Raw genomic sequence first — 27954 nt, forward strand, 5'->3', positions numbered from 1 at the left:
GAAACCCACCACAGAAAGCGTCTCAGAGTAGGAGTGCTGATCTAGGATCAGCATTACCTTAGTTATAATCAATAGACAGGGGGACCTGATTGTAGATCAACACTCTTAGTCTGAGACACTTTATACAGTCCATGCTAAAGCATTTATTTTTAACACCAGTAAAGCATATGTCAATGAATGCCCAACATCTTGATTCCTTAGGAGATATAGGATAAAACTGTCATTATCGGTGAGTCCGCTGTCACTATCGGTGAAAACACCCAACGACACCTGTATGCGACTTTGCATAGCAACAATTCTCATTAATGTGAAAGTGGGAGACCATTAATAAAACTGCCAAAGTAAGCGTTTTGAAGGTGTGAATAATTTATGTCCTCCTATGGGTTGCTAACCCTTTACTGCTTCAGCGAATAGAACAATGGATGACTGGAATCACATTCTCTCCACACTTTGGTATAGAAATCCAGTCAAATAATGTCATAAAAATGTATAACAGATTTGTCACTATGTAAAATGACTGTACATAACAAGAACCATGTTATGCACACGCACTAGGCTACTCACCATTGTTGGCTCGATGGATGCTGCTGCATTGGTCATGCCATCTAAACATTTGCTAACAATAGGTAACACTTTCCGATTGACCTCTGCGTAAGTCTTCATAGACTCTCCCACTTTCTCGATTCTTTTCTCCTCCATCTCCTGTATTTTCTGCAACAAAGAAAACATTGTTTGATTACTGTACCTTCGAATAGAATTATGAGTTGCTAATCACATACACATCAGTTATATTGTAAATAGGGTGGATGTGAGTACTGGTGAATAATGTTTTCTCCCTGAAGCACTTTGAGAGCCTGCAAGTGCTACTGTATAACTACAGTGCCTTCAGAAAGTATTCATACCCATGGACCTATAACACATTTTGTTGTGTTAATGCCTGAATTCAAAATTGATTAAATATATTTTTCTCACTAATCTACACACAATACCCCATAATGACAAAGTGCAAACATGTTTTTAGAACTTTATTTCAAATTTATTTAAAATGAAATACAGAAATATGTAATTTAGATATTCACACCCCTGAGTCATTACATGATAGAATCACCTTTGACTGCGATTACAGCTGTGAGTCTTTCTGGGTACGTCTCTAAGAGCTTTGCACACCTGGATTGTACTATACTGAACAAAAATATAAATGCAACATGCAACAATTTCAAAGATTTTACTGAATTACAGTTCATATAAGGAAATCAGTCAATTGAAATAAATTCATTAGGCCCTAATCTATGGATTCCACATGATTGGGAATAAAGATATGCATCTGTTGGTCACAGATACTATAAAATGGGCCTCACAGGATCTCATCACGGTATCTCTGTGCATTCAAATTGCCATCGATAAAATGCAATATTGTCCATAGTTTATGCCTGCCCATACCATAACCCCACCGCCACCATGGGGCACTTGCGTTGACATCAGCAACCCGCTCGCCCACACAACGCCATACACGTGGTCTGCGGTTGTGAGGCCAGTGGGACGTACTGCCAAAACAATGTTGGAGGTGGCTTATGGTAGAGAAATTAACATTCAATTCGCTGGCAACAGCTCTGGTGGACATTCCTGCAGTCAGCATGCCAATTGCATGCTCCTTCAAAACTTGAGGCATCTGTGGCATTGCGTTGTATGACAAAACTGCACATTTTAGAGTGGCCTTTTATTGTCCCCAGCACAAGGTGCACCTGTGTAATGATCCTGCTGTTTAATCAGCTTCTTGATATGCCACACCTGTCAGATGGATGGATTATCTTGGCAAAGAAGAAATGCTCACTAACAGGGATGTAAACAAATTTGTGCACAACATTTTTTGAGAAATACACTTTTTGTGCATATGGAACATTTCTGGGATCTTTTATTTCAGCTCATGGAACATGGGACCAACACTTTACATTAGGGATGCACCAATATTACATTTTTGGCCGATATCGATATCTGATATTTTCCTTGCCCCCCCAAAAAAACAATACCAATATTTGTAATATTTAGCGGCCTTTTAAGCATTCTAGTAAAGTTAAATAGTTGCAACACACACACACACACACACACACTGACCAAAAAGGTATTTTGTTGGCATTTACGTATGTCCCCATTACCAGTAAAACATAATCAAAACCTATTTCTTTCACTTAATTGCTGTGCTGTTTTGTTGCTCAGTTGTTCAGTCTCAACCAGGATTTAATCATACATGTCAAGCAGTAAAGTTTCTGCTCTGTCTGTCCGCTGCCTCTCTTCCTCGGTGCACACTGTCACTGTGTCCGCTTCAATCTTGTCCAGCTGTATCTGTAACATTTCACGTAAACCCTGTTTCTTGTTTGCATCGAAGTAGCGGTCCTTGTACCTATCATCGAGCATGGTGGCGACACAGTGAAGAGGCTCAGAGAGAATGGCAACGAATCGCTTCTTCACAGCCTTGAGTACTTTTGAAAGTTTTAACCCCACAGTCTGTGTCGGCAGATTGGTTGAGCAGGCGTTTCAATGCCATGACAGAGGGTATCACGTCTGTTGCAGACGCAGTTGATTAGCTTATTTCTCGACTTAGTTGTTCGAATAGAGCTAGGAGTGTGTTCATGTTTCCAAGTTTCAAACATGTTCTCAAATGTCATTGAAATGGCAGCAGTGCTATGAGAACCAGCACATTCTTGAGCATGCAATACGGCTTTCCTCAGTACGAAATCCTTGTCGACCCACTGTGGCTGACATCGCAGTTGTGAAGCTAATAGCAAGTCATTTCAACAATGCTGTGTATCTCCGGTAGAGCAACATCTGAAAAATAGCGCCTACTTGGTAGTGTGTACCGGGGTTCGAGGTGCTCGACCAGTTAGCAAAAGCCAACATCATCCACGACAGAGAATGGTTGATTGAATTCCATTATCTTGGCGTTAATGGATTTCGCCTTTGAGTTGTCTCGCTGAAAATGTCTTTCAAATGACTGCTCGACTTGAACTTGTTCATTTGTTGGCATGCTTAGTATTATTCTGCTTTTGTTCTGTGTAGGGATATATTTTTCGTCATAAATAGATATGCACCTCAGCTTTGACATCCGTTTTGCACATCGGCGTTAAACTAGACATGGGCCGATGCCAATGTTGGCATTTTTAGCTAATATCGTCCGATTCCGATATGCTTACTGATGTATCGTGCATCCCTGCTTTACATGTTACGTTTATATTTTTGTTCAGTGTATATTTGCCAATATTCTTTTAAAATGTCTTCAAGCTTGTGAAGTTGGTTGTCTATCATTGCTAGACAGCCATCTTCAAGTCTTGCCATAAATGTTCAAGTCAATTTATGTTGAAACTGAAACTAGACCACTCAGGAAGATTAAATGTTGTTTTGGTATGCAACTTCAGTATAGATTTGGCCTTGTGTATTAGATTATTGTCCTGCTCAAAAGTTAATTTGTCTCCCAGTGTCTGTTGGAAAACAGACTGGACCAGGTTTTCCACAAGGATTTTGCCTTTGCTTATAGCTGTATTCAGTTTATTTCTATCCTAAAAATCTCTCTAGTCCTTTCTGATGACAAGCATACCAATAACATGATGCAGCCCCACCATGCTTGAAAATATGAAGACTGGTAGGCAATGTTGTGTTGTGTCGGATTTGCCCAAACATAACACTTTGTATTCAGCACATTTTTTTGCAGTATACATAAGTGCATTGTTGCAAACAGGATGCACGTTTAGGAATACTTTTATTCTGTACATGTTTCCTTCTTTTCACTCTGTCATGTAAGTTAGTATTGCGGCGTAACTACACTGTTTTATCCTCAGTTCTCATATCACAACCATTAAACTCTGTAACTGTTTTAAAATCACAATTGTCCTCATGGTGAAATCCATGAGCGGTTTCCTTCTTCTCTGACAACTGAGTTAGGATCTACCAATCGCTACCCTTTTTTGCGATACATTAAAAGACCTCCTGGTCTTTGTGGTTGAATCTGTGCTTGAACTTCACTACTCAATTCAGGGACCTTACAGATAATTGGACATGTGGGGTACAGAGATGGGGTAGTCATTCAAAAATCATGTTAACCACTATTTTTGAAAACAGAATGAGTCCATGCAACTTATGATGTGATTTGTTAAGCTAATCTTTACTCCTGAACTTATTTAGGCTTGCCATAACAAAGCGGTTGAGTACTTATTGACTAAAGACATTTCAGCTTTTAATTTCCTTATGAATTTCAAAAATTCTACTTTGACATTATGGGGTATTGTGTGTAGATCAGTGACACAAAATTGAAATTTTATCAATTTTAAATTCAGGCTGTAACACAACAAAATGTGAGAAAAGTAAAGGGGTGTGAATACTTTTTGAAGGCACTGTATATAAAACCAATCAATTAGTACTGTGAGTGAGGTTAAATACCTGAAAGATGTGAGGTATAAGGCTATAATAATGTTCATTCTGCTCCTTGTTAAACTTCTGCAGGTAGGTGAGGTATTCATTCTTGCTGTCCTCTGCCACTTGGTGTTTCAACTGGGCCTGCTGTCTGGCCTGTATACAGAGAGGAGGTTCAGAGATGGATTAACGATTCACACACCAACAAGTGGGACTGTAAACCCTGCAAAGATCAACAGAACTCTAACAAAGCACATTTCGTGTTAACACGCATAACAACATCCGGATGATTCATCACAAAACTATAACAAAAACATTTTTTGGTGGTGGGGGAAGTCAAAAGTATTGGTTAGTGTCAAGTAATGCGACACCTCAGTCCACATTGAATGTTTACAATGACAAAATGATGGAAACATCGACCATAACAAACAACAAGAACAAAAGAAAAACACAAAAGGGCTCATTTTGCATGCACATAACCCACAAACAGTATGAGCACTGATACACACTGTACACTGACAGGACAAGATCTAGATGCTGTTTCAGCAGACAGTTGAAGACTGTCTTCATAACACCACAAGACTCAAAGTAAACAAACAAAACTGAAGGATAACATTTTGTATGCCTAACAGTATTCGTTGCAATCTTAATAATCTCGGTTAACCCTGAACTAAAATCTCATGTAATTGGTCAGCTGCTAGAATAAATTCTGGGTCCATACATGTTAAGAGAAGAGATGAAGAGATGCTAGAATGAGGAAGGGAACCGGAATGAAGAGCTCCACTCTCTCTCTTTGCAAGATACGGGCCGAATGTGCCCTCCTCTTCCGAAATTCCAAAGATGATAACACCTGTGAAACCGTGATGTGTGCAAATAACCTGTGATGAAAAACACAAACACTGGAACTACTGCTGCTCGTTATCCCACCCATCCCACTCCTTCCAGACAGATTCTAGGGTATCAGTTATATTTACATATATCTGTCCGCGAGAGATTATAATCTCAGCAATTATGCATTTTATTTGTATCTATATTTGTTATTTGTGTACAGTGCCATGAAAAAGTATTTGCCCCCTTTCTGATTTTCTCTATTTTTGCCCCCTTACACTCAATAACCACCTTTAGCTGCAACGACTGCAACCAAATGCTTCCTGTAGTTCATGATCAGTCTCTTACGTCACTTTGGAGGAATTTTGGCCCACTCCTCCATGCAGAACTGCTTTAACTCAGTGACATTTGAAGGTTTTTAAGCATGAACTGCTTGTTTGAGGTCCTGCTATAATGCCATTCTAAAAATTAAAATGTGTTGCTTTTAAGCCATTCTGATGTAGACTTCCTTGTGTGTTTTGGATCATTGTCTTGCTGCATGACCCAGCTGTGCTTCAGCTCACAGACGGAAGCCTGACGTTCTCCTTTAGAATTCTCTGATACGGATCAGAATTCATGGTTCCTTCAATGATGGCAAGTCATCCTGGTCCTGAGGCAGGAAAGCATCCCCAAAGCATCATACTACCACCACTATGCTTGACTGTTGGTATGAGTTTGGTTTAAGTGTTAGTGTTAAACAAATAAATATTTTATTTTTTCTTCAAAGTAGCCCCCTTTGCCTTTGTCATGTGTGTGCGTACTGGTAGCGAAGTCAGGTGCAGGAGAGCTTTGCTGAAAAGATTTGAGAGATTTGTGAACAGGCACACACTTTATTGAGGCAAAAGTACCTCAAAACAGTCACAAGAATTATGTTTAACAATAAACATCTTCGTGAAACACCACGGAAAAAACAAACCAGTCTAGCGCGTCACCAATAAACACGTAACACAAACAATCTTTCACAAAGACATGATGGGGAACAGAGGAATAAATACACGTAGATTGATTGGGGAATGAAAACCTGGTGTGCAGGGAACAAGACAAAACAAATGGATATATGAAAAACTTCGGCGGAAATCATGACAGCCTTGATGACAGCTTTGCACACTCTTGGCATTCTCTCAACCAGCTTCACCTGGAATGCTTTTCCAACAGTCTTGAAGGAGTTCCCACATATGCTGAGCACTTGTTGGCTGCTTTTCCATCACTCTGCGGTCCGACTCATCCCAAACCATCACAACTGGGTTGATGTTGGTTGATTGTGGAGGCCAAGTCATCTAATGCAGCACTCTATCACTCTCCCCCTTTGTTCAAATAGCCCTTCAACAGCATGGAGGTGTGCTGTGCCATTGTCCTGTTGAAAAACAAATGATAGTCCCACTAAGCACAAACCAGATGGGATGGCGTATTGCTGCAGAATGCTGTTGTAGCCATGCTGGTTAAATGTGCCTTGAATTCTAAATAAATCACTGACAGTGTCACCAGCAAAGCATCCACACACCATCACACCTCCTCCTCCATGCTTCACAGTCGGAACCACACGTCCGGAAATCATCCATTATCCTACTCTGTGTCTCACAAAGACACGGCGGTTGGAACCAAAACTCTCTAATTTGGACTCATCAGACCAAAGGAAAGATTTCCACCGGTCTAATGTCCATTGCTCGTGTATCTTGGCCCAAGCAATTATCTTCTTCTTACTGGTGAAACAACCATGAAGGCCTGATTCACGTAGTCTCCTCTGAAGAGTTGATGTTGAGATGTGTCTGTTACTTGAACTCTGGGTCTTCCTTTCCTGTGGCTGTCCTCATGAGAGCCAGTTTCATCATAGCGCTTGATGGTTTTTGCGAGTGCACTTGAAGAAACTTTCAAAGTTCTTGACATTTTTCAGATTGACTGACCTTCATGTCTTAAAGTAATGATGGATTGTCATTTCTCTTTGCTTATTTGAGCTGTTCTTGCCATAATATGGACTTGGTCTTTTACCAAATAGGGCTATCTTCTGTATACCACCGCTACCTTGTCACAACCCAACTGATTGGCTCAAACTCATTAAGAAGGAAAGAAATTCCTCAAATTAACTTTTAACAAGGTACACCTGTTAATAAAAATGCATTCCAGGTGACTACCTCATGAAGTTGGCTGAGAAAATGCCAAGAGTGTGCAAAGCTGTCATCAAGGCTAAGGGTGGCTACTTTGCAGAATCTCAAATATAAAATATATATTTCGATTCTTTTCACAATTTTTTGGTTACTACATGATTCCATATGTGTTATTATATAGTTTATGTCTTCACTATTATTACAACATGTAGACATTTATAAAATTAAAGAAAAACCCTTGTGTCCAAACTTTTGACTGGTACTGTATATGAATATGTTTATATGTGTCTTCACTCAATTATCATTTGGAAATCCTGTACACACTAACCGACCACAGCAGTTTCTTACTGTAAATACCCATTCCAAAACATAAAACATAACTTAAAGAGGTGGGGTTTCAGGTGTCTCCGGAAGGTGGTGAGTCAATCACCACCTTCCGGAGACACCTGAAACCCCACCTCTTTAAGGAATACCTGGGATAGGATTAAGTAATCCTTCTAACCCCCCCCCCCCCGCAAAAAAAATATATATAGATGTACTATTGTAAAGTGGTTGTTCCACTGGATATCATAAGGTGAATGCACCAATTTGTAAGTCGCTCTGGATAAGAGTGTCTGCTAAATGACGTAAATGTAAATAACTGTGTCCCTTTCAAGCCTTAGAAGATCTTTGGAGATCTTAATTTGAAATGATGCTCCGAGTGAAACAGACAATGCTATGTCTATGGGTATACATTGAACACAGAGACAGATCCTCACAGACCTCGTAAACCTACCTTGAGAGAGCACCGCTTTAAGACATGTTAGAAAACAGAAACACTGAGTTAGTTTCAGAGCACTACAGACAGGTTTTAGACGTTCTAATTATGTGAAAGTATTTTTTTAAATGATTTTTTTAATGTACTGAATGAATTACTGGACTGCAAAAAGGCTTGAACTGTAAGGAACATTGTTACAGTGCATTCGGAAAGAATTTACACATTTTTACACATTTTGTTACGTTTCAGCCTTATTCTAAAAATGTTACCTCATTAATCTACACATAATACCCCATAATGACAAAGTGAAAACAGGTTTAGAAATTTGTGCAAATGTATTAAAAATGTAAAACTGAAATATCACTTTTACATAAGTATTCAGACCCTTTGCTATGAGACTCGAAATTGAGCTCAGGTGCATCCTGTTTCCATTGATTATCCTTGAGATGTTTCTATAAGGCCCCACCAGGCCTTAACGACTGGACTGCCAACGTTATCTGCCCGAGGGAGTTATTCAACTGGCCCCTCCGTCGTGACGTAACCTGAACGCCCATCTGCTAACTGCGGCCCATTATTCGTTAGCTGTCTTGAGCATATCGGCTGCTAGCTGAATAGGTCGATCGGACAATTTTTCTGGGCCACTATAACTATAACTATTTTGCCAATTGGATTGGTCCCCTCTACCACACGGAACCCCACTAATCTACCGACGGAAATGCACGAGGTGGCTAAAAACAGTCCTCCATCTTCTGCTAGCTTGTTACCCATGGCCCGGCTAGCTGTCTGAATCGCCGTGACCCCAACCAACCTCACTACTCACTGGACCCTTATGATCACTCGGCTAAGCATGCCTCTCCTTAACCTGTCTGGGCTAAGGGGCAGTATTTTCACGGCCGGATAAAAAACGTACCCGATTTAAACTGGTTACTACTCTTTCCCAGAAATGAGAATATGCATATTATTAGTAGATTTGGATAGAAAACACTCTGAAGTTTCAAAAACTGTTTGAATGGTGTCTGTGAGTATAACATAACTCATATGGCAGGCATAAACCTGAGAAAATTACAAGCAGGAAGTGGCCTGTCTGCGATTTTGTAGTTCTCCCTTTCCTTCTCTATCGAAACTACAGTGCCCGTGGGGTTATGTAGCACTTTCTAAGGCTTCCATTGGCTCTCTAAAGCGTTCAGAAAGCGGATTGACGCGTCTCCTGTCTCCGGGTAGATAACAGGAGCACAGTTTGTCAGTGGAATGCCTGGTGGCTATGAGATGGGAAATGCGCGTTCACGAGACCTCGCCATTTTTTCTCTTCCTTTTTGAATGAATACAGCATTGTCCGGTTGAAATATTATCGCTATTTTACGAGATAAATATCATAAAAATTTATTTTAAACAGCGTTTGACATGCTTCTAAGTACGGTAAAGAAACATTTTGAAATTCTTTGTCTCGAAATGCGCTCGCGCGTTACCCTTTGGATAGTGACCTGAACGCACCAAAAAAACGGGGATATTTGCACATAACTATGGATTATTTGGAACAGAAACAACATTTGTTGTGGAAGTAGCAGTCCTGGGAGTGCATTCTGACGAAGAACAGCAAAGGTAATCCAATTTTTCTAATAGTAATTCTGAGTTTAGGTTGCCCCAAACTTGGCAGGTGTCAAATTAGCTAGCCGTGATGGCCGAGCTATGTACTCAGAATATTGCAAAATGTGCTTTCGCCGAAAAGCTATTTTAAAATCTGACATAGCGGTTGAATAAAGGAGTTCTGTATCTATAATTCTTAAAATAAGTGTTATGTATTTTGTGAACGTTTATCATGAGTAATTTAGTAAATTCACCGGAAGTTTTGGGTGGGAATGCTAGTTCTGAACATCACATGCTAATGTAAAAAGCTGTTTTTTGATATAAATATGAACTTGATTGAACAAAACATGCATGTATTGTATAACATAATGTCCTAGGAGTGTCATCTGATGAAGATCATCAAAGGTTAGTGCTGCATTTAGCTGTGTTTTGGGTATTTGTGACATATATGCTTGCTTGAAAAATGGCTGTGGTTATTTGTGGCTATGTACTCTCCTAACATAATCTAATGTTTTGCTTCGCTGTAAAGCCTTTTTGAAATCGGACAATGTGGTTAGATTAACGAGAGTCTTATCTTTCAAATGGTGTAAAATAGTCGTATGTTTGAAATATTGAAATTATTGCATTTTTTAGGTATTTGTATTTCGCGCCACGCGATTCCACTGGCTGTTGAATAGAGTGGGACGCTAATGTCCCACCTAGCCCATAGAGGTTAATGTCAATATGCCTTGTCCATTGTTTTTCTGGTTAGTGTTTATTGGCTTATTTCACTGTAGAGCCTCTAGCCCTGCTCAATATACCTTATCCAAACCTTCAGTTCCACCACCCACATATGCGATGACATCACCTGGTTTCAATTATGTTTCTAGAGACAATATCTCTCTCATCATCACTCAATGCCTAGGTTTACCTCCACTGTATTCACATCCTACCATGTCCTAGCCGTGTCTGAATCCTGGCTTAGGAAGACCACCAAAAACTCTGAAATCTCCATCCCTAACTACAACATTTTCAGACAAGATAGAACGGCCAAAGGGGGCGGTGTTGCAATCTAATGCAGAGATAGCCTGCAGAGTTCTGTCCTACTATCCAGGTCTGTACCCAAACAATTTGAACTTCTACTTTTAAAAATCCACCTCTCTAAAAACAAGTCTCTCACTGTTGCCACCTGCTATAGACCACCCTCTGCCCCCAGCTGTGCTCTGGACACCATATGTGAACTGATTGCCCCCCATCTATCTTCAGAGATCGTGCTGCTAGGTGACCTAAACTGGGACATGCTTAACACCACGGCCATCCTACAATCTAAGCTTGTTGCCCCCAATCTCACACAAATTATCAATGAACCTACCAGGTACAACCCCAAAGCCGTAAACACGGGCACCCTCATAGATATCATCCTAACCAACTTGCCCTCTAAATACACCTCTGCTGTTTTCAACCAAGATCTCAGCGATCACTGCCTCATTGCCTGTATCCGTAATGGATCAGTGGTCAAACGACCTCCACTCATCACTGTCAAACGCTCCCTGAAACACTTCAGTGAGCAGGTCTTTCTAATTGACCTGGCCCGGGTATCCTGGAAGGATATTGACCTCATCCTGTCAGTAGAGGATGCCTGGTTATTCTTTAAAAATGCCTTCCTCACCATCTTAAATAAGCATGCCCCATTCAAGAAATGTAAAACCAGGAACAGATATAGACCTTGGTTCTCTCCAGAACTGACTGCCCTTAACCAGCACAAAAACATCCTGTGGCGTTCTGCATTAGCATCGAACAGCCCCCATGATATGCAACTTTTCAGGGAAGTTAGAAACCAATATACACAGGCAGTTAGAAAAGCCAAGGCTAGCTTTTTCAAGCAGAAATTTGCTTCCTGCAACACAAACTCAAAAAAGTTCTGGGACACTGTAAAGTCCATGGAGAATAAGAGCACCTCCTCCCAGCTGCCCACTGCACTGAGGATAGGAAACTCTGTCACCACCGATAAATCTACTATAATTGATCATTTCAATCATTTTTCTACGGCTGGCCATGCTTTCCACCTGGCTACCCCTACCCCGGTCAACAGCACTGCACCCCCCACAGCAACTCGTCCAAGCCTTCCCCATTTCTCCTTCTCCCAAATCCAGTCAGCTGATGTTCTGAAAGAGCTGCAAAATCTGGACCCCTACAAATCAGCCGGGCTATACAATCTGGACTCTTTCTTTCTAAAATGATCTGCCAAAATTGTTGCAACCCCTATTACTAGCCTGTTCAAACTCTCTTTCGTGTTGTCTGAGATTCCCAAGGATTGGAAAGCAGCTGCGGTCATCCCCCTCTTCAAAGGGGGGGACACTCTTGACCCAAACTGCTACAGACCTATATCTATCCTACCCTGCCTTTCTAAGGTCTTCAAAAGCCAAGTTAACAAACAGATTACCGACCATTTCGAATCCCACCGTACCTTCTGCACTATGCAATCTAGTTTCAGAGCTGGTCATGGGTGCACCTTAGCAACGCTCAAGGTCCTAAACGATATCTTAACCGCCATCGATAAGAAACAATACTGTGCAGCCGTATTCATTGACCTGGCCAAGGCTTCCGAGTCTGTCAATCACCGCATCCTCATCAGCAGACTCAACAGCCTCGGTTTCTCAAATGATTGCCTCGCCTGGTTCACCAACTACTTCTCTGATAGAGTTCAATGTGTACATGTGTTCATCACTACTCTAGACGGTTCTGACTTAGAATACTGTATGTGGACAACTACAAATACCTAGGTGTCTGGTTAGACTGTAAACTCTCCTTCCAGACTCATATCAAACATCTCCAATCCAAAGTTAAATCCAGAATTGGCTTCCTATTTCGCAACAAAGCATCCTTCACTCATGCTGCCAAACATACCCTCGTAAAACTGACCATCCTACCGATCCTCGACTTCGGTGATGTCATTTACAAAATAGCCTCCAACACCCTACTCAACAAATTGGATGCAGTCTATCACAGTGCCATCCGTTTTGTCACCAAAGCCCCATATACTACCCACCACTGCGACTTGTACGCTCTCGTTGGCTGGACCTCGCTTCATACTCGTCGCCAAACCCACTGGGTCCAGGTCATCTACAAGACCCTGCTAGGTAAAGTCCCGCCTTATCTCAGCTCGCTGGTCACCATAGCAGCACCCATCCGTAGCACGCGCTCCAGCAGGTGTATTTCACTGGTCACCCCCAGGGCCAATTCCTCCTTTGGCCGCCTCTCCTTCCAGTTCTCTGCTGCCAATGACTGGAACGAACTACAAAAATCTCTGAAACTGGAAACACTTATCTCCCTCACCAGCTTTAAGCACCAGCTGTCAGAGCAGCTCACAGATCACTGCACCTGTACATAGCCCATCTATAAATAGCACAAACAATTACCTCATCCCTTACTTTATTTATTTTGCTCCCTTGCACCCCAGTATTTCTACTTTCTACTTTGCACATTTACCTACTGCAAACCTACAATTCCAGTGTTTTTAATTGCAATATTGTATTTACTTTGCCACCGTGGCCTTTTTATTGCCTTTACCTCCCTTATCTCACCTCATTTGCTCACATTGTATATAGACTTGTTTTTGTACTGTATTATTGACTGTATGTTTGTTTTACTCCATGGGTAACTCTGTGTTCTTGTATGTGTCAAACTGCTTTGCTTTATCTTGGCCAGGTCGCAGTTGTAAATGAGAACTTGTTCTCAACTTGCCTACCTGGTTAAACAAAGGTAAAATAAAATATTGATTGGACTCCACCTGTGGTATATTCAATTGATTGGACATGATTTGGAAAGGCACAGAGCAAAAAAACAAGACATGAGGTTGAAGGAATTCTCCTTAGAATTCTGAGACAGGATTGTGTCGAGGCACAGATCTGGGGAAGGGTAACAAAAAATGTCTGCAGCATTGAATGTCCCTAAGAACACAGTGGCATCTATCATTCTTAAATGGAAGAAGTCTATAACGACCAAGACTCTTCCTAGAGCTGGCCGCTCGGCCAAACTGAGCAATCGGGGGAAAAGGGCCTTTGTCAGGGAGGTGACCAAGAACCCGATGGTCACTCTGACAGAGCTCCAGAGTTCCTCTATGGAGATTGGTGAACCTTCCAGAAGGACAACCATCACTGCAGCACTCCACCAATCATGCCTTTATGGTAGAGTGGCCAGACAGAAGCCACTCCTCAGTAAAAGGCACATGACAGCCCCCTTGGAGTTTGCCAAAAGGAACCTAAAGGACTCTCAGACCATGAGAAATACAATTATCTGGTCTGATGAAAACAAGATTGAACTCTTTGGCCTGACTGCTAAGTGTCATGTCTGGAGGAAACCTGGCACCACCCCTACGCTACAGTGAAGCATGGTGGTGGCAGCATTATGCTGTGGGGATGGTTTTCAGCGGTAGGGACTGGGAGACTAGTCAGGATCAAGGTAAAGATGAACAGAGCAAAGTACAGAGAGATTCTTGATGAAAACCTGCTCTGGAGCGCTCAGGACCTCAGACTGGGGCAAAAGTTCACCTTCCAACAGGACAACAACCCTAAGCACACAGCCAAGACAACGCAGGAGTGGCTTTGGGACAAGTCTCTGAATGTCCTTGAGTGGCCCAGCCAGAGCCCGGACTTGAACCCCATCGAACATCTCTGGAGAGACCTGAAAATAGCTGTGCAGCGAAGCTCCCCATCCAACCTGACAGAGCTTGAGAGGATCTGCAGAGAAGAATGGGAGAAACTCCTCAAATACAGGTGTGCCAGGCTTGTAGCGTCATACCCAAGAACACTCAAGGTTGTAATCGCTGCCAAAGGTGCTTAAACAAAGTACTGAGTAGAGGGTCTGAATACTTATGTAAATGTGATATTTTTTTGGTTTTTTATAAATGTACTTTTTTCATGGGGTATTGTGTGAAGATTGATGAGGGGGAAAAAACAATTGAATCCATTTTAGAATAAGACTCTACGGTAACAAAATGTGGAAAACGTCAAGGGATCTGAATACTTTTCTAATGCACTGTATGAGGAGAAAGCTGAAGTCTCTACCTATCCACTGGTGTAAATCCCCTTTCTGATTGCCAGTTCATCTACTAGATAACATTAGGAGATCACAAGGCGTCTCTTGGTCTGGTTTGGGTAGAATCACTGAACGGCTTTTCAAGCCTGACATCTTAGAATTACCCTCGCAATCATGGCTTTCAAGTTATCGAGATTTTAAATAAGACACAGACAGTTGAGGAAATGTCTAACTTCTTTTCCCATTCACTTTTCCTACTGTAAACGAGTAGATCCATGGCCCATGTGGAGGAAGCAAACAAGGTAATGTGGATCGAGAAGGAAATTCACTGCTGTAAAATGACCATCAGGGTGTATTCTTTCCATGCATATTACATGTTTGCATTTTTGGTGACTTGACCCACATTGCATACTCTATGAATATGACCATACCGCATGATTTATGCCCTTTATGGAGGGGTGGTGGGGGGCAGTAAGATTTTAGTTTGATTTACAAACAGACAAGGGCTGTAGCTTTCAAATGATATGCCACTTTCTAATTTCTGACACATTTTTTTGTTGGGGGGGGGGTCCAAAACAACCAGAGTTTGGTTATTTGATTTTGTTTATTTCATATTAGCTTCATGAGATTCTTGACTTGTGTACAGTAGGTGGTACATTTCACAGCGTGAAGTCAATAGCGCCTGAGGAGGTTTGCAAACTTTTTGCATCTTCGTACAGATACAGGCAACAGTGCAATGTCAAAATATCATAGCCAAATGAACTGAAATCAACTCAATGTCCTGGTTTGAAGTTACTTAAATGTGATTTGGTCAAATATTTGTAACATTGCACATTTGCCCCCCATCTGTCCCATAGAGTTTTGGTTAGTGGTGTCTTAAATTAGCTGGGTTAGTAGTGGTTGTTTAATAAACTCTAAACAGTGGATTACAGTCTCTAGACTACTGTCAGGGTAAGGAATCATCAAACTCTAAGGTCTAAAACACCAAACTTATCTAAGTAACAACATTCTAGGGAAGTTCTTTCACGACTGGCAGAAAGCTAGGGCAATGTTGATATCAATCTTCCTGAGCTCAGGGATGTTGCATGTTGCCACTACTGTACATTGAGTTATCTTTGTTTCTACAGAACATTGGACAGATCGGATACCTGATAAACATGTCAAAGTAATATCACCGTTTTTTGCAATCAATACTGAAATAATAGTACCGTTTTTGGAATCAGCAGTACACTGGTACAGTAACACAGCTTGGTTACCATCTGAGGCATTACATTTAGAGGAAACAATGAGAAAAGTCCATAGCTGGAGCTCCATGAAGCACTGTACCACTGTCTACCAGCAGTGATTCATATTTGGCTCCAACCCAACTTCCAACAGGGCCACAGCACTCTCTTGTCAGTGAAGCTGTTGCCACGCAAACCATGCTTATGGCTTAATGAGTGGGTGAGTGGTGACTAAGAGTAGCTGCACTTTTACACACACACACACACACACACACACACACACACACACACACACACACACACACACACACACACACACACACACACACACACACACACACACACACACACACACACACACACACACACACACACACACACACACACACACACACACACAGAGTCACCCACCCACCCACCCACGTACACGCACCCACTGCTACCCATTGTCAGTCAATAACTTACTTTTTCTACGTCTGCTTTGGTCACATTGATGTCAGCATCAATCTTGTCAAAGTACTGCTGGGCTCGATCCGCCTCCTTGCAGTCTCTCTCAAATCTCCGTTTACTCTGAGGAGAGGCAATTCACATGTCAAGTTGGAATGGTTCAGTCGCATATCGTTCATCTCTTCAATTACTCAAACCTACTCATCAGGAGGACACTTACGGATTCCAGTTGTTTCCAAGAATTCTCAATGTGTTGCTGAGCTCTGCGGCCATCATGGAAATGCTGAGTAAAAAAAACCACATAATAAAACACTTAAAACAGTAGTAGAATCATTTCTGGTTTGAACTCTGAGCAATTTAGTATCTATAACTAGACAGTCAAGAGACTTCTAAATCTCTTACGGCAGCTCTTACGATACTCCTTATGATGAATGAAAAAGCTAGACAAAACACACAATATCCACAAAAAAAAGGCATCAAATCTGCTACTCAGCCTTTGCATTGAAGGTAAACTACTGAGCCAAAACTAAACTAACTTGTGACTTGCTGATGTGCATAATCTTGACTGATTCAATGCTGCTCACAGCGTATAAAACGACTTTCAAGGGAATTCACTGATGAAGACTCAAAGGCACTGTCATGCCCTGACCTGAGAGAGCCTTTTTATATGTCTATTTAGGTTTGGTCAGGGTGTGATTTGGGTGGGCATTCTATGTCCTTTTTTCTATGCTTTGTATTTCTTTGTTTTGGCCTGGTATGGCTCTCAATCAGGGACAGCTGTACATCGTTGTCGCTGATTGGGAGCCATCCTTAGGCAGCCTGTTTTCCTTTGGGGTTTTGTGGGTAGTTGTTTTCTGTCTTGTGTTTTTCACCTGACAGAACTGTTGGCTTTCGTTTTTGTTTCTTTGTTTAAGTGTTTCGTCATTTATAATAAATTATGACCACTTACCACGCTGCATCTTGGTCCCCTCTTTCAGACGATCGTTACAGGCACTTCTGCTTTTGTTTTAAGTTTAATTAAAATTATAGGAGCAGTAAATATGAATGTGTTAATGTGATGTACAAAGCTTATGTTCAATGCCTGGTTGCATGACCTCATTTTACTTACACCATGTTCTGGTTGGGAATTTAATGAATGAAAAAGCATACCTAGGAGTGAGCTATCAATGAAAGCTACCTTTACTACACTTTAGAAAATAAAAACAATCCAACATGAACGGCAGTCCAGATTTTTTATTTTTTATAAAAGAAGTATTAACTCTTTTCGCACTGAGCTGAGCCATCGTCAAAGACATGCTGTCAGACAAAAGGCCACAACCAACGCCTTACAAAACTATGTGTGGGGGGGGTTGTACATTCCACCCCCCCATCATATTAGTTCCAGCCACCAGCTCCAGACAGAGACCTGGTCCACTTATGAGTAGCACCATAGTTGAGGCTACTATGGATTGGTGGGGGGAGTTGGGTTAACATGTTCCCAATCCATTGACCTGGATACTTGACCCAGTTCCAACCCGGGATGTATTGGATGTGGCGGCATACAATTGTGAGCAACATCATAACAGATTCTCAGCTTGATCCCTGGATGTGTGGTACAGAGCAATGACAATCACCAATGACATATTTGCATCTCTTCCAGCAATTGCATTTGCTGATTTGATTTTTGGGAGTGGGGATAAAAAAATGTACACATTTTTTTTTGGAAGCATCGAGCCGCTACTGGTTGACCAGGGATTGGCTGGTTTGGCTCAGATCATGTGATATCAATAATCTCTGCGTAGTCTAGCCACAAAATAGTTTTGAGCCGCCAATGAGCATGATCTGGGAGAGTACAATTCATGTCTAAGTGAGCGATGCACAGGAAAGGGGATTTTTTACCGATTTCCTCTCTGCTTTCAGCTCCTGGATGTAGCGTGTCAGCTCACAGATGATATGAGTGGTGAGATTTTCAGCGATGACCTCGTGTTGTCCCGCATAGTCGTTCAGCTCATTCAGGGTCATCAGGAAGGCCCGACAGGACGTATACCTGGTAACAAGATGAGAGGTGACCACAAAACGTGTTTAAACACACTCACTTATTTCACATTTAATTACTCTAATCACAATGGCAGGTAGCCTAGTGGTTAGAGTGTTGGGCCAGTAACCGAAAGGTTGTTGGATCGAATCCCCGAGCTGACAAGGTAAAGATCTGCCGTTCTGCCCCTGAACAAGGCAGCTAACCCACTCTTCCCCGGTAGGCTGTCATTGTAAATAAGAATTTGTTCTTAACTGACTTGCCTAGTTACATTTTACAAAAACAACAGCTTTATTACTATGCATCCTGAGAAATCGTCTGTTACTGATGATCGTAAGGAATGTTTGCATCATATTTATTATCATAATTAATAGGTACTATTATGTTCTCTTTCTTTATCAAGAGAGAATATTCCCGTGAATATTCAAATTATATAATTTACTGACCACTTCGACAGTGTCTTTAAACGATAGGACATACATAGAATTTGATTTTTGTGATTTCGTGACTAAGAGGGGAAATAAGACACAGATAAAGCCCTCATCCAGCACTACTTCCTTCAAAGGCTTCCTCCCTTGCCTTAAGAAAAGTCTCAAATTTTCTTTCAAAAGGTCACTCTGTTCATGTGTCTTGGAACTGTCCAACTGCTTTGCACATATGATGAAGGATAACGTCTTGATGAAAAGACAATCCTTGTGGAAAAACTTGGCTTTAGCTACACAGCTTTCTCCAGGCAGAAATGGAGTGTTTCGCTGCAAGCCATGAAAATGCAGCCTTGTTAATCTAAAACAGCTATTTTTACCCACTAACAGCCGGTAATGAGCGGAGATGGTAAATCTGCTAATGAATTACATGACTGTACAATCATCACAAAAATAGCCACATTAATGTACACGGTCAACCTGATATTGTGAACATTAATCCTTGATGCATTTCACTCACTTGTATTCGTCTTCCTCTCTTGAGTTTTTCTTGGGCTGATATTTTTTAGAGAGGTTTCTGTTAGGGAATGGGAACAAATTTCAGTACAGGCGTGGAAAACATACAGTACACTGTAAATCAGGGACTGTGGAGAAATACAGAGGGAGATGTGTAAACACAAATATTGTATGTTTGTGTACTCATGGGAAAGGGATGCCCAGCGACAGGATATCAAAAGTACAAGCTGATTGATGGATAATCCTCTGTGTACCTCTGCATCTGGGCCTCATATGTACACATCCCTAAAAGCAACAGAGCGATTTGACAAGAAAGAGCAGCATTAGAGGGGCAGTATCAGGAAGTCATCCCTTAGCTGTAATGTAAATCTCAGGATGAACTGGAGATAGAGCCTACACTTACTATGAAAGCATAACGGCAAGATTCACCTTGAAATACCATCATACTATCTGTACAATGACGCTTATGAAAGAAAAAAGATAAATATTACATTTGTAATTATACATCCTCTGAGTGGACTATCGTAAGCAGAAACTGAGGCTAGAATAATGACACAGCGGTAAAATAATCTCCCCCTCTGACTGGTAGCCTCCACTGGTAGCCTCCACTCCCTGTGCTCTGATCCACACCATCTATTCTGATGTGTTGCTAGGCAGATTGCCAGCCGCGCCAGCCGCCTCTTTTTGTCTGCTTGCAGCCACATGACAAATCTGGATCCTGACACCACAGCACATGGCACAAATCCCATACGCCCAGATTCATGTTAACACTTTGAAAATAAAATGACTAACAAGCCCCTAGCTGTCTGTTTTCTCTAGTCTTTTTAAGCACCTGCTTGTCTTTTGGGGCTTTTTGCATAATTTTGAAGGCTTAATTCCTCCATTCAGTGTCCAATCCGTGCTTTCCATAGTCTGGTTTGTTTAGTCTAAGGTTGCCTTAATCAATATACTACATCAACTGTACTATCAACTAACATATGTAGAGAAATCAAATCTATTATGGTTGGTGATGAAAAACCACAATTTAACAAAACACTTCATATGCAACTTAAAATGGTACAATTATCAATGATTCTGGCTGGAGAACAAAACACACCCAATGAATAATCCAGTTCAGAGCTGATCGCAGCACTATTGCTGAGGCAGAAAACCTCTTGATATGATCTCCAGAAACAAGGTCGATGATTATGCATGCAGGAATTTGCTGCTGTGTATTCCTTAGTGAGTGCACGGCAGACAGTGATCCAACTCATCCACTGTCCCCGGGGACTGCTCTGTCAGAGACTATCACTGTCTGGCAATACCCCCATATTATACAGTGGGAAGCTCCCAAGACCATTGGAAGAAAACGAATGTGGGTCATTGCTGTGGATAACCTAGTAACCATGGTAATGCGTTGCCTACCCGGCTTACACGTTGCACGTAGTTAAAGGCCTGTATGTGTCTGTATTATTCTACTTCACTTTGTTGCTACTTGCTACATAAACTACCACCTTTGGGTAGGCCTGGCTACATTCACCTCCAAATGTAGAAGATTGCTTTGAAGTGGGCTGAAATTCATACATTTCATTTTTTACCTTTGTTTAACCCGGGGTTATTGAGAAGGCATTCTCTTTAATTACAACAACCACCTGAACAAGACAGTGATACACTAGAGAGACAACTGACACATGTACCACTGGACCCTCTTGCCCTGGTGTATGCATGTCTGAAATGTATATGAAAATGTGGATACTAGAGATCATTTTGAGTGTGGCATGACTTGGATGACATTGGTGATGTAGGCTCTGTAGTCCTTTATCAAAGTTACTGAAATCAACAAAACATATGTTTTAGTAGTACTGTAGGCTTCTCATACTGCAATGCCTCAGCCATGAGAGACATGACAATATCAAAGTGGGAAGTGAATATGAGGATAATGTTTTCCCAGCCTTACCTGATTTGCTTTGCATAGCTGATTTCAATTTCAGATCTCTCTTTAACAAACTTTGTATACCTCTCCACAAACTCAATGCCCCAGTGGGTGTGCTTTTCCAAGTTGTCAAACTGGTCCTATAAGAAAAGAGATTAAGAATAAAATAAGAATACATGATCAAAACAAAGCCATATCCTCAATTTAATTCCCAAACTCACATCCAGTAACTAGACCAGGTTTCACCACCTCTGATGTGTATTTTCTTCCTAATTTATTTTTCAGGCAAGAGGCAATGTTTATGAAAAATGTATAGAAATGAGTTATTATGGTTAAATTAGAGAGGGATAGAGTCTACAACAGTCTTTGTTGAAACAGTATGTTTGTTGCAACAGCGGGCTAACACTTCTGCACATTGTATTTAGGCCTACAACAGAAACTACAGGAGGCAAATTGGGAATATAATAAAACTATTGACATTCAGTTGGTGAGGTGTAATAGTATATGTTGTGAACTCAAATTAACATATGTCGTGGCGGGTTACGTTTGCATCTCTGCAATGCATCGCCTATTTGTGCACACCTGTAGGCATAACATAAAAACAATCCTCTTCAACTATAGGCCTCGTTTCCATTTCCAAACAAAAACGAATTCCATAACGCTACACATATTTAATGCATTATTTTAGACGTCACCCGCTCTGATATTTGCAATAGGCCCTTCTGTGAGCGGAGAAAACGTAGTGTATGAGGATCCGTTCAACCTGCTGGCCCTGTTATTCATTGTTCTAGCTTGAATAGCTATTTCAGCTATAATGTGAATTAAGGCAGACAACGGAGGAAACCCATTCCCAAATGCGTAGCCTACAACACCGCTCTCGGGGGCAATGTTTCAAATTAAACGTTACTAGAGTCGCTATGTAGCTGTACGTGCACAGTATGGACCCCATTTGCAATGGCTTAGTGATTGTAATAGGCTAATAGGGTAGGATATTGAAAACAACTAGCCTATTGCTTCTAACGTAGGCTGTATGGCGGGATAGATCTTGAGGTTAAAAACAAAAGTAGGCTATATTAATTCGTGACTGTAAAATCAATGTAGTCCAACAGTCGATCCAGTATTAAATCGGCCACTATGCCTCCGATAATAAAGGCAGCATGCACGCGCAGAGAAGCATCATGGCAGCAGGAGCTTTAAGATCGCTACCTTGTTGCAAGACAATGCCATCCACATGTCGTTTGTATCGGAACAGATCAAAGGTTGTCCATCAAATTAAAACAATAGTTAAAACAGGTTTCATTAACAAATATATTTGCGCCGATATCACTCGGTCGTTCTTTCGCGGTTCTACTTACCCACAGCTCTGTCCCCCATCTGCAACTCATCGTTTCAGTGCAATTTCTTCCAAATGATCCACGATTTCTATGCATGCGTCCAATGCTATTATTCAGGCCTATATCTGAGTACCAACGTATGTCATAAGATCCCACAATGTTTGTGTAGCTTTTCACCGACGCATTCAGTCATAACAAACGGTGTTTTGCCCTCAGATATTGGGTTGATTGCTGCTCCTACATGTGGGGCATCCACCCGCCTAGCCCGATGACAGCATGCTTCACAGAGAAATCTCTGCTAGAGCCCCTGCTCACGGGTAGAGTCTGGAGCGCTTACTGTGATGGACAATGAAATGATAGGCTTTGTGATACTCAAAACGGTGGATATGTTTTTGAACAGTACATTTTACACGTGAAACTATTACGGGTTCAATTCCAGTAAGACACTCCAAAAGTTGCAGCTTTGTACATTTATGACGACATAATTAAATACAGTAGAACATAATTATAAATAACAAACATATGATAACGCCAACATATCTATGCTGTAGCCCTTCAACTGGTAGACTATAACAACGTAATAACAATGGAGACTGTAATAACTTACTGTGATGGTTTTATTTGATAGAGTAATGTAATAAAACTGGATAATGTGATGAATCACTTGCATAATGTAATAAAACTGTTGAATAGATAAGGTAATAATTTTATCTGAATTTGGTTGATAATAGCTTACTATACAGTACTACAGATAATAAAACAAGTGAAAAAAAAACATTTTTACTGTCACTATGTTAGTTCATGCACTGTTAGTTCATGCACTTTGAATTATGTTGAGCTTGTTATGTTGACTCTTCAAGGCTTGTTGCCCTGTGGAGTGCATGTTTGGCCAGTTGAACTATCTCCTGTGGGATCAGAGAGAGGTCATTCAGAGGTTGAGCTGATCAATTACCTTGAAAGAGTTGAACTATACAATAAAGCAATAATAATAATCAGACATGTGTAGTAGGCCTACATCTGAACCCCCCCAAAATTAACTTTTGTTTTGTATTTACCTGCAAATCAGTCTTAGGCTACATTAATTGCATTTTAGGCACAATCAATGACTTCTTATTTAATTCAAAGGGCCTCTCAATCTGCTTCAAGACATCTGGTATCTTCTCAGAAACTAACTCAGGTATGACATCACCTGGGAAAACAGTCACACACACAGTAGCGGTGTGTAAATAAAATCACAAAAAAATGTTGTGATAATTGAGTTGTTTGCTCTTTAACGTGAGCCTACAAGGTTACATCTAGGCTACATATTGAACTTCAATCATCTCAGGCCAGTGGCACAACATTAATTTATGGTTAGATCAGAATCGCCATCATAATCATTGCCCTTTATAGAGAGTTAAATCAAAACCACAAGTCTAAATCCCCATCCCCATCCATGGCTTAGGAAATGGCCAATTTAGCAATCTAGCTACTGCAGGACATCAACACAAGCAAACCTGAAGCAGACACGTTTTCTGAAAATCATGTTTTGCTTAGGAAGTGACTGGATTGGTGTGAAGACAAATCCAAACTGGCCTCCCTTGGAGGGCGTTTTTCTGCACCAGGACAACCCACAGTTGAGCTCAGTGCAACGCTGATTGGCTAATTCTTTTATAATTTTTTTTTATCAAGGGAGGCCAAATGCTTGCTGGCGTCAATCAAACAAATGCTATGGCGCAAGGCAACATGTTATACTCTTTTGGTCCAGACAGCATCAGATACATGGGCTGCACATAGTGAGACAGAGGGGTGCTGTTTCCCTCGCTCTGATGATTTCCCCAGTGAGATTCAGCCACATGAGAATTTACAGAAAATTGTGATAACAAAGTAAGATTAAAAATGTATTATTTAATCATTTTTATTGGTCAAATATTTGGGAAAGCCTGGCTTCCTTTGGCATCCATGAATACACGACCACTGCATATACTGTACAGTGCCAGAATTGTTTTCTGAAGGGCAAATTATAGAAATACATTCAAGGTAAGTGACTTCAGTGCCAACATAAATTGTATTTGAATTCCATCATTTTGAATGGAATATTTTTGTCTTTGAAATGCACAAATGTAATAATTGAATTAATTAATTAAACTTGTATTTCATGATTTGAGTCAAATGGCTGAGTCAAATAAGAATCCTGACTTAATGAAGTGGTGATTAAGGAGCTCAGCCATACGCTCCTTGTCAGTAACAACCACATCATCATCAGGGACATGGGCAGCTGTGAGGAGGGTTTATTCTCCAGGTCTTTCACCATTTTCCAGAACTTCTTGGGGTTAGACCCACAGAGAGAGAACAGCTCCTTAAAGTAACTAACTTTGACCTTCCGGATAGCCTGAGTGCAATATTTCTAATTTGCATGAACAACAAGTATTTGTGTGGTGAGCATTTCATCAAATGATGTTCTTGAGGTGGAGTAACTCTGCCAGATCACGGTCGAACCAGGGGCTGAACCTGTTTTTTAATTCTAATTTTCTTTATGGGGGTATGCTTGTTAACAATACCACTGAAAATGTAAAAAAGAAGGTCCAAGCATCTTCGAAAGAGAGAATCAAGCTGACTCTATACCAATTTAAAGAGGCCAGGTCATGAAGGAAGGCTTGCTCATTATTTTTTAGCAAGCGTCTATGACAAATCAGGACAGGTCGTTTAACTGAGCAGCCATTACAAACACAGGCTGTAAAACAGTGATAACTAAGGTAATTACATAAAACCCCAGACTGATACCTATCAGGATTGTTTGTGAGGATAACATCAAGGAGAGTAGCCTTTTCTGTGTGTTTTGGATTCATAGCTTGTGGGATTGTTAATAATCTAAGAGAGATTTAAGGAGTCCCATTGTTTTAAGACTTGGTCAGGTGGTTTAAGCATGTCCCAGTTTAGGTCACTTAGCAGGACACATTCAGACTTAGTCTAAGGGGTCAAGAGAAAGTTTAGGCCAGGTAGGGTACAGGCCGGTGCTGATGGTGGATGATAACACCCAGCAACAGTAAACAAAGAGCTATCTGAAAGCAGAATGCTTAAAACCAGAAAATCAAATTGTTTGGGGAAAGACTTGGTGGAGACAACTGAGCACTGAATGTGTTCCTTGATAAAGATTTCCACTCCATCACCTTCGGAAGATCAGAAAGGTTAACATCAGTGTTCAGAAGACGTTCTTAACCACATCTCAGTAATGACCAACCCATCTGGATTGGAGCTGTGATCCCACACTTTCAATTGATACATTTTAGGTAATAAGCTTGTAGTGTTAACGTGCAAAAAAACCTGGCTTTTACAAGACCAGAAATCTGTGAAGCAGAAATCAGAGCACAAGTCAAAATTGGGGCTAGCAACAGTAGATGGGCAAGGGTGTACATGCATGTTTCCAGATATCATCAGGAGTAATACAATCAGAGGACAGGGAGAGCTCTGCAGTGTTGATATTTTATTACATTTGAATGTGCATCAGTCAACAAGATCATATTGTACAGAAATGTCATCAGGTTAACATGAATACAAAAGCTGGTGAGAGGTGGTTAGATTAGAATAGGATGGGAGCCAAGATTCTGTGTAAGCAACAGAGTCAGAATCGCGAGTGTGGGAACAAACATCATCTGTATCACTGTCGGGTAAACGAGCAAGTTCATAGTCAACAACGCGCGCAGAGGTCATGGAGCAAATAGCATATAAAGCACAAGAAAACAATAATACAGCCATTGTAAGTTTAAGAGTCATTCAACACAACAAAATTACTTGAAACAGTAGCTCTCCAGTAGGCTATAAAAGTCCAGTAGTCTATAAAAGTCTGAGATAAAATAAATAAATAGTAGGCCTATGCTAGTTAATTCTGAGTAAAGCTCACAGAATGAATGTAAAAGGTAATTAGCCTACAAAACATTCAGACCTGTCCAAAGTCTGTGGTGTGTGTGTGTATGTGCGTGTGTGCTGGAGGTGAGCGAAAGCACTAGAGAGAGGGGGGAGTGTGGCTGGAGTACCTGTACCAGACAGGGGGAGAAAGGGCAGACGGGGAGCAGATTATAATTAAGCCTGGGCAACCGTGCCACCGTGTGGCTGTCGCCTGCCATTGAACGTCTGATTGACATGACATACCAACGCAGTGTAACATGTCATCATACCAATGCCTTACTAACGTCTGTGTGACGTCTGTGTGACGCCTGTGTGTTAAGGAAAGTTATAAGGTGCATAGTTTATATTTATATTAATTAAATTTCAACCATAAATGTTAGAAATGTACAGTTTTTCCTGTGCAAGCCAACATTCCGAGGTAGCCACCTTGCGCTATAGTGTAACCTAAGGCTTGTGTATTTCCTGTTATCGCTAATTGCCTAGAGAATATTATGTCCAATCTATAGGTAATCAGTCTTTCCCTCAACACCTCATGGCATGGTATGTTATCTTATCTCGCTGTACACAGATCTAAATATTGTTAGCCAATCATGTTGTTACCAGTTCCCAGTAGCCTACTTCAGACAACCAATACAAGTTGTGTCCATGGCTTTCGGTTGAATAGAGGAGTTCATAGGCTTTCCCAGAGAGTCCGTGCTATTCGGGATCCTTGGGATGTCCCTTCCTCAATCAAGTATAAATGTAACATGGTTAAGTTTAGTGTAAGTTAAGGGTTATAGTTTAGGGTTTAGGGTCAGGGTACCTTGCTATCTCTGGGAGTATGTTAATGAAGGCTTTTCAGCTGGTCGAACTAATTTCTAAATCTATCTTTCTTTCAGTCAAGAAGTGATGAGCCAGAGCAGCCAATCAGCGACACTGTAGCTGTTCTACCCCTTTACCCACACTGCTCTCCCTCCACAAGCAACCACATCCTTTTCTCCTGTTCAATTAATTTGCCACTACGCTGAAAAGGACTGTACATACATACATACCTCTGTGCCCATCTCATTGCAACATGATCCATCCGAGGCCAAAGCTGGACGCCTAAAATGTGAGAAATGTAAACAAGATGCTACAGCAGTGTGTGTGTGTGTGTGTGTGTGTGTGTGTGTGGATGGATGGATTTCCAAGAAAAGACATGAGAAGATGGCAAAGGAGATAGTGAGAGAAAGTGAGAGCATACAGTATTGAAATAAAGACCCCTTGGGATCTAAAATGAGTGTGGGGTACACTCGTCTCCTTTTTGTCCGTTTGAGGATACTACAGTCACCCCTGGTTGGAGGTTCATGGAACACTGCTATTTAAGTCCGAGCAGATGTTGATGAAAACCTTCAAAGGTGGTTGTGCTATGTTGCGTGTTACCTTGAATACCAGGCAGATGTTTGGGTACAGAATGAAATGGTGTAAACGTAACAAGCTAAACGGTTGAGTACAC

General features: G+C 41.1%; 1 protein-coding gene across 3 annotated transcripts in view; it reads right to left on the bottom strand.

The window, feature by feature from the left end:
- LOC106580130 (formin-binding protein 1) overlaps nt 1-22932 on the bottom strand; it is a 32001-nt gene extending 9069 nt beyond the window's left edge. For 2 of the 3 annotated variants that reach the window (XM_014160838.3, XM_014160837.3), the window contains exons 1-9: nt 22617-22932; nt 21286-21401; nt 19354-19410; nt 18276-18423; nt 16618-16680; nt 16416-16520; nt 8146-8160; nt 4429-4557; nt 565-711 (exon numbers count right to left, since the gene is read on the bottom strand). In XM_014160838.3, the coding sequence (XP_014016313.1) occupies nt 565-711; nt 4429-4557; nt 8146-8160; nt 16416-16520; nt 16618-16680; nt 18276-18423; nt 19354-19410; nt 21286-21401; nt 22617-22691 (855 nt within the window). In that variant the 5' untranslated portion in view covers nt 22692-22932. The remainder of the gene's footprint in view (nt 1-564; nt 712-4428; nt 4558-8145; nt 8161-16415; nt 16521-16617; nt 16681-18275; nt 18424-19353; nt 19411-21285; nt 21402-22616) is intronic. The other variant, XM_014160839.3, reaches the window with a different exon arrangement.
- Between the last annotated feature and the right edge of the window lie 5022 nt (nt 22933-27954).

The sequence above is a fragment of the Salmo salar genome, chromosome 20, assembly GCF_965601325.2.
Source record: "Salmo salar chromosome 20, fSalSal1, whole genome shotgun sequence".
In the NCBI taxonomy this organism is placed as follows: Eukaryota; Metazoa; Chordata; class Actinopteri; order Salmoniformes; family Salmonidae; genus Salmo; species Salmo salar.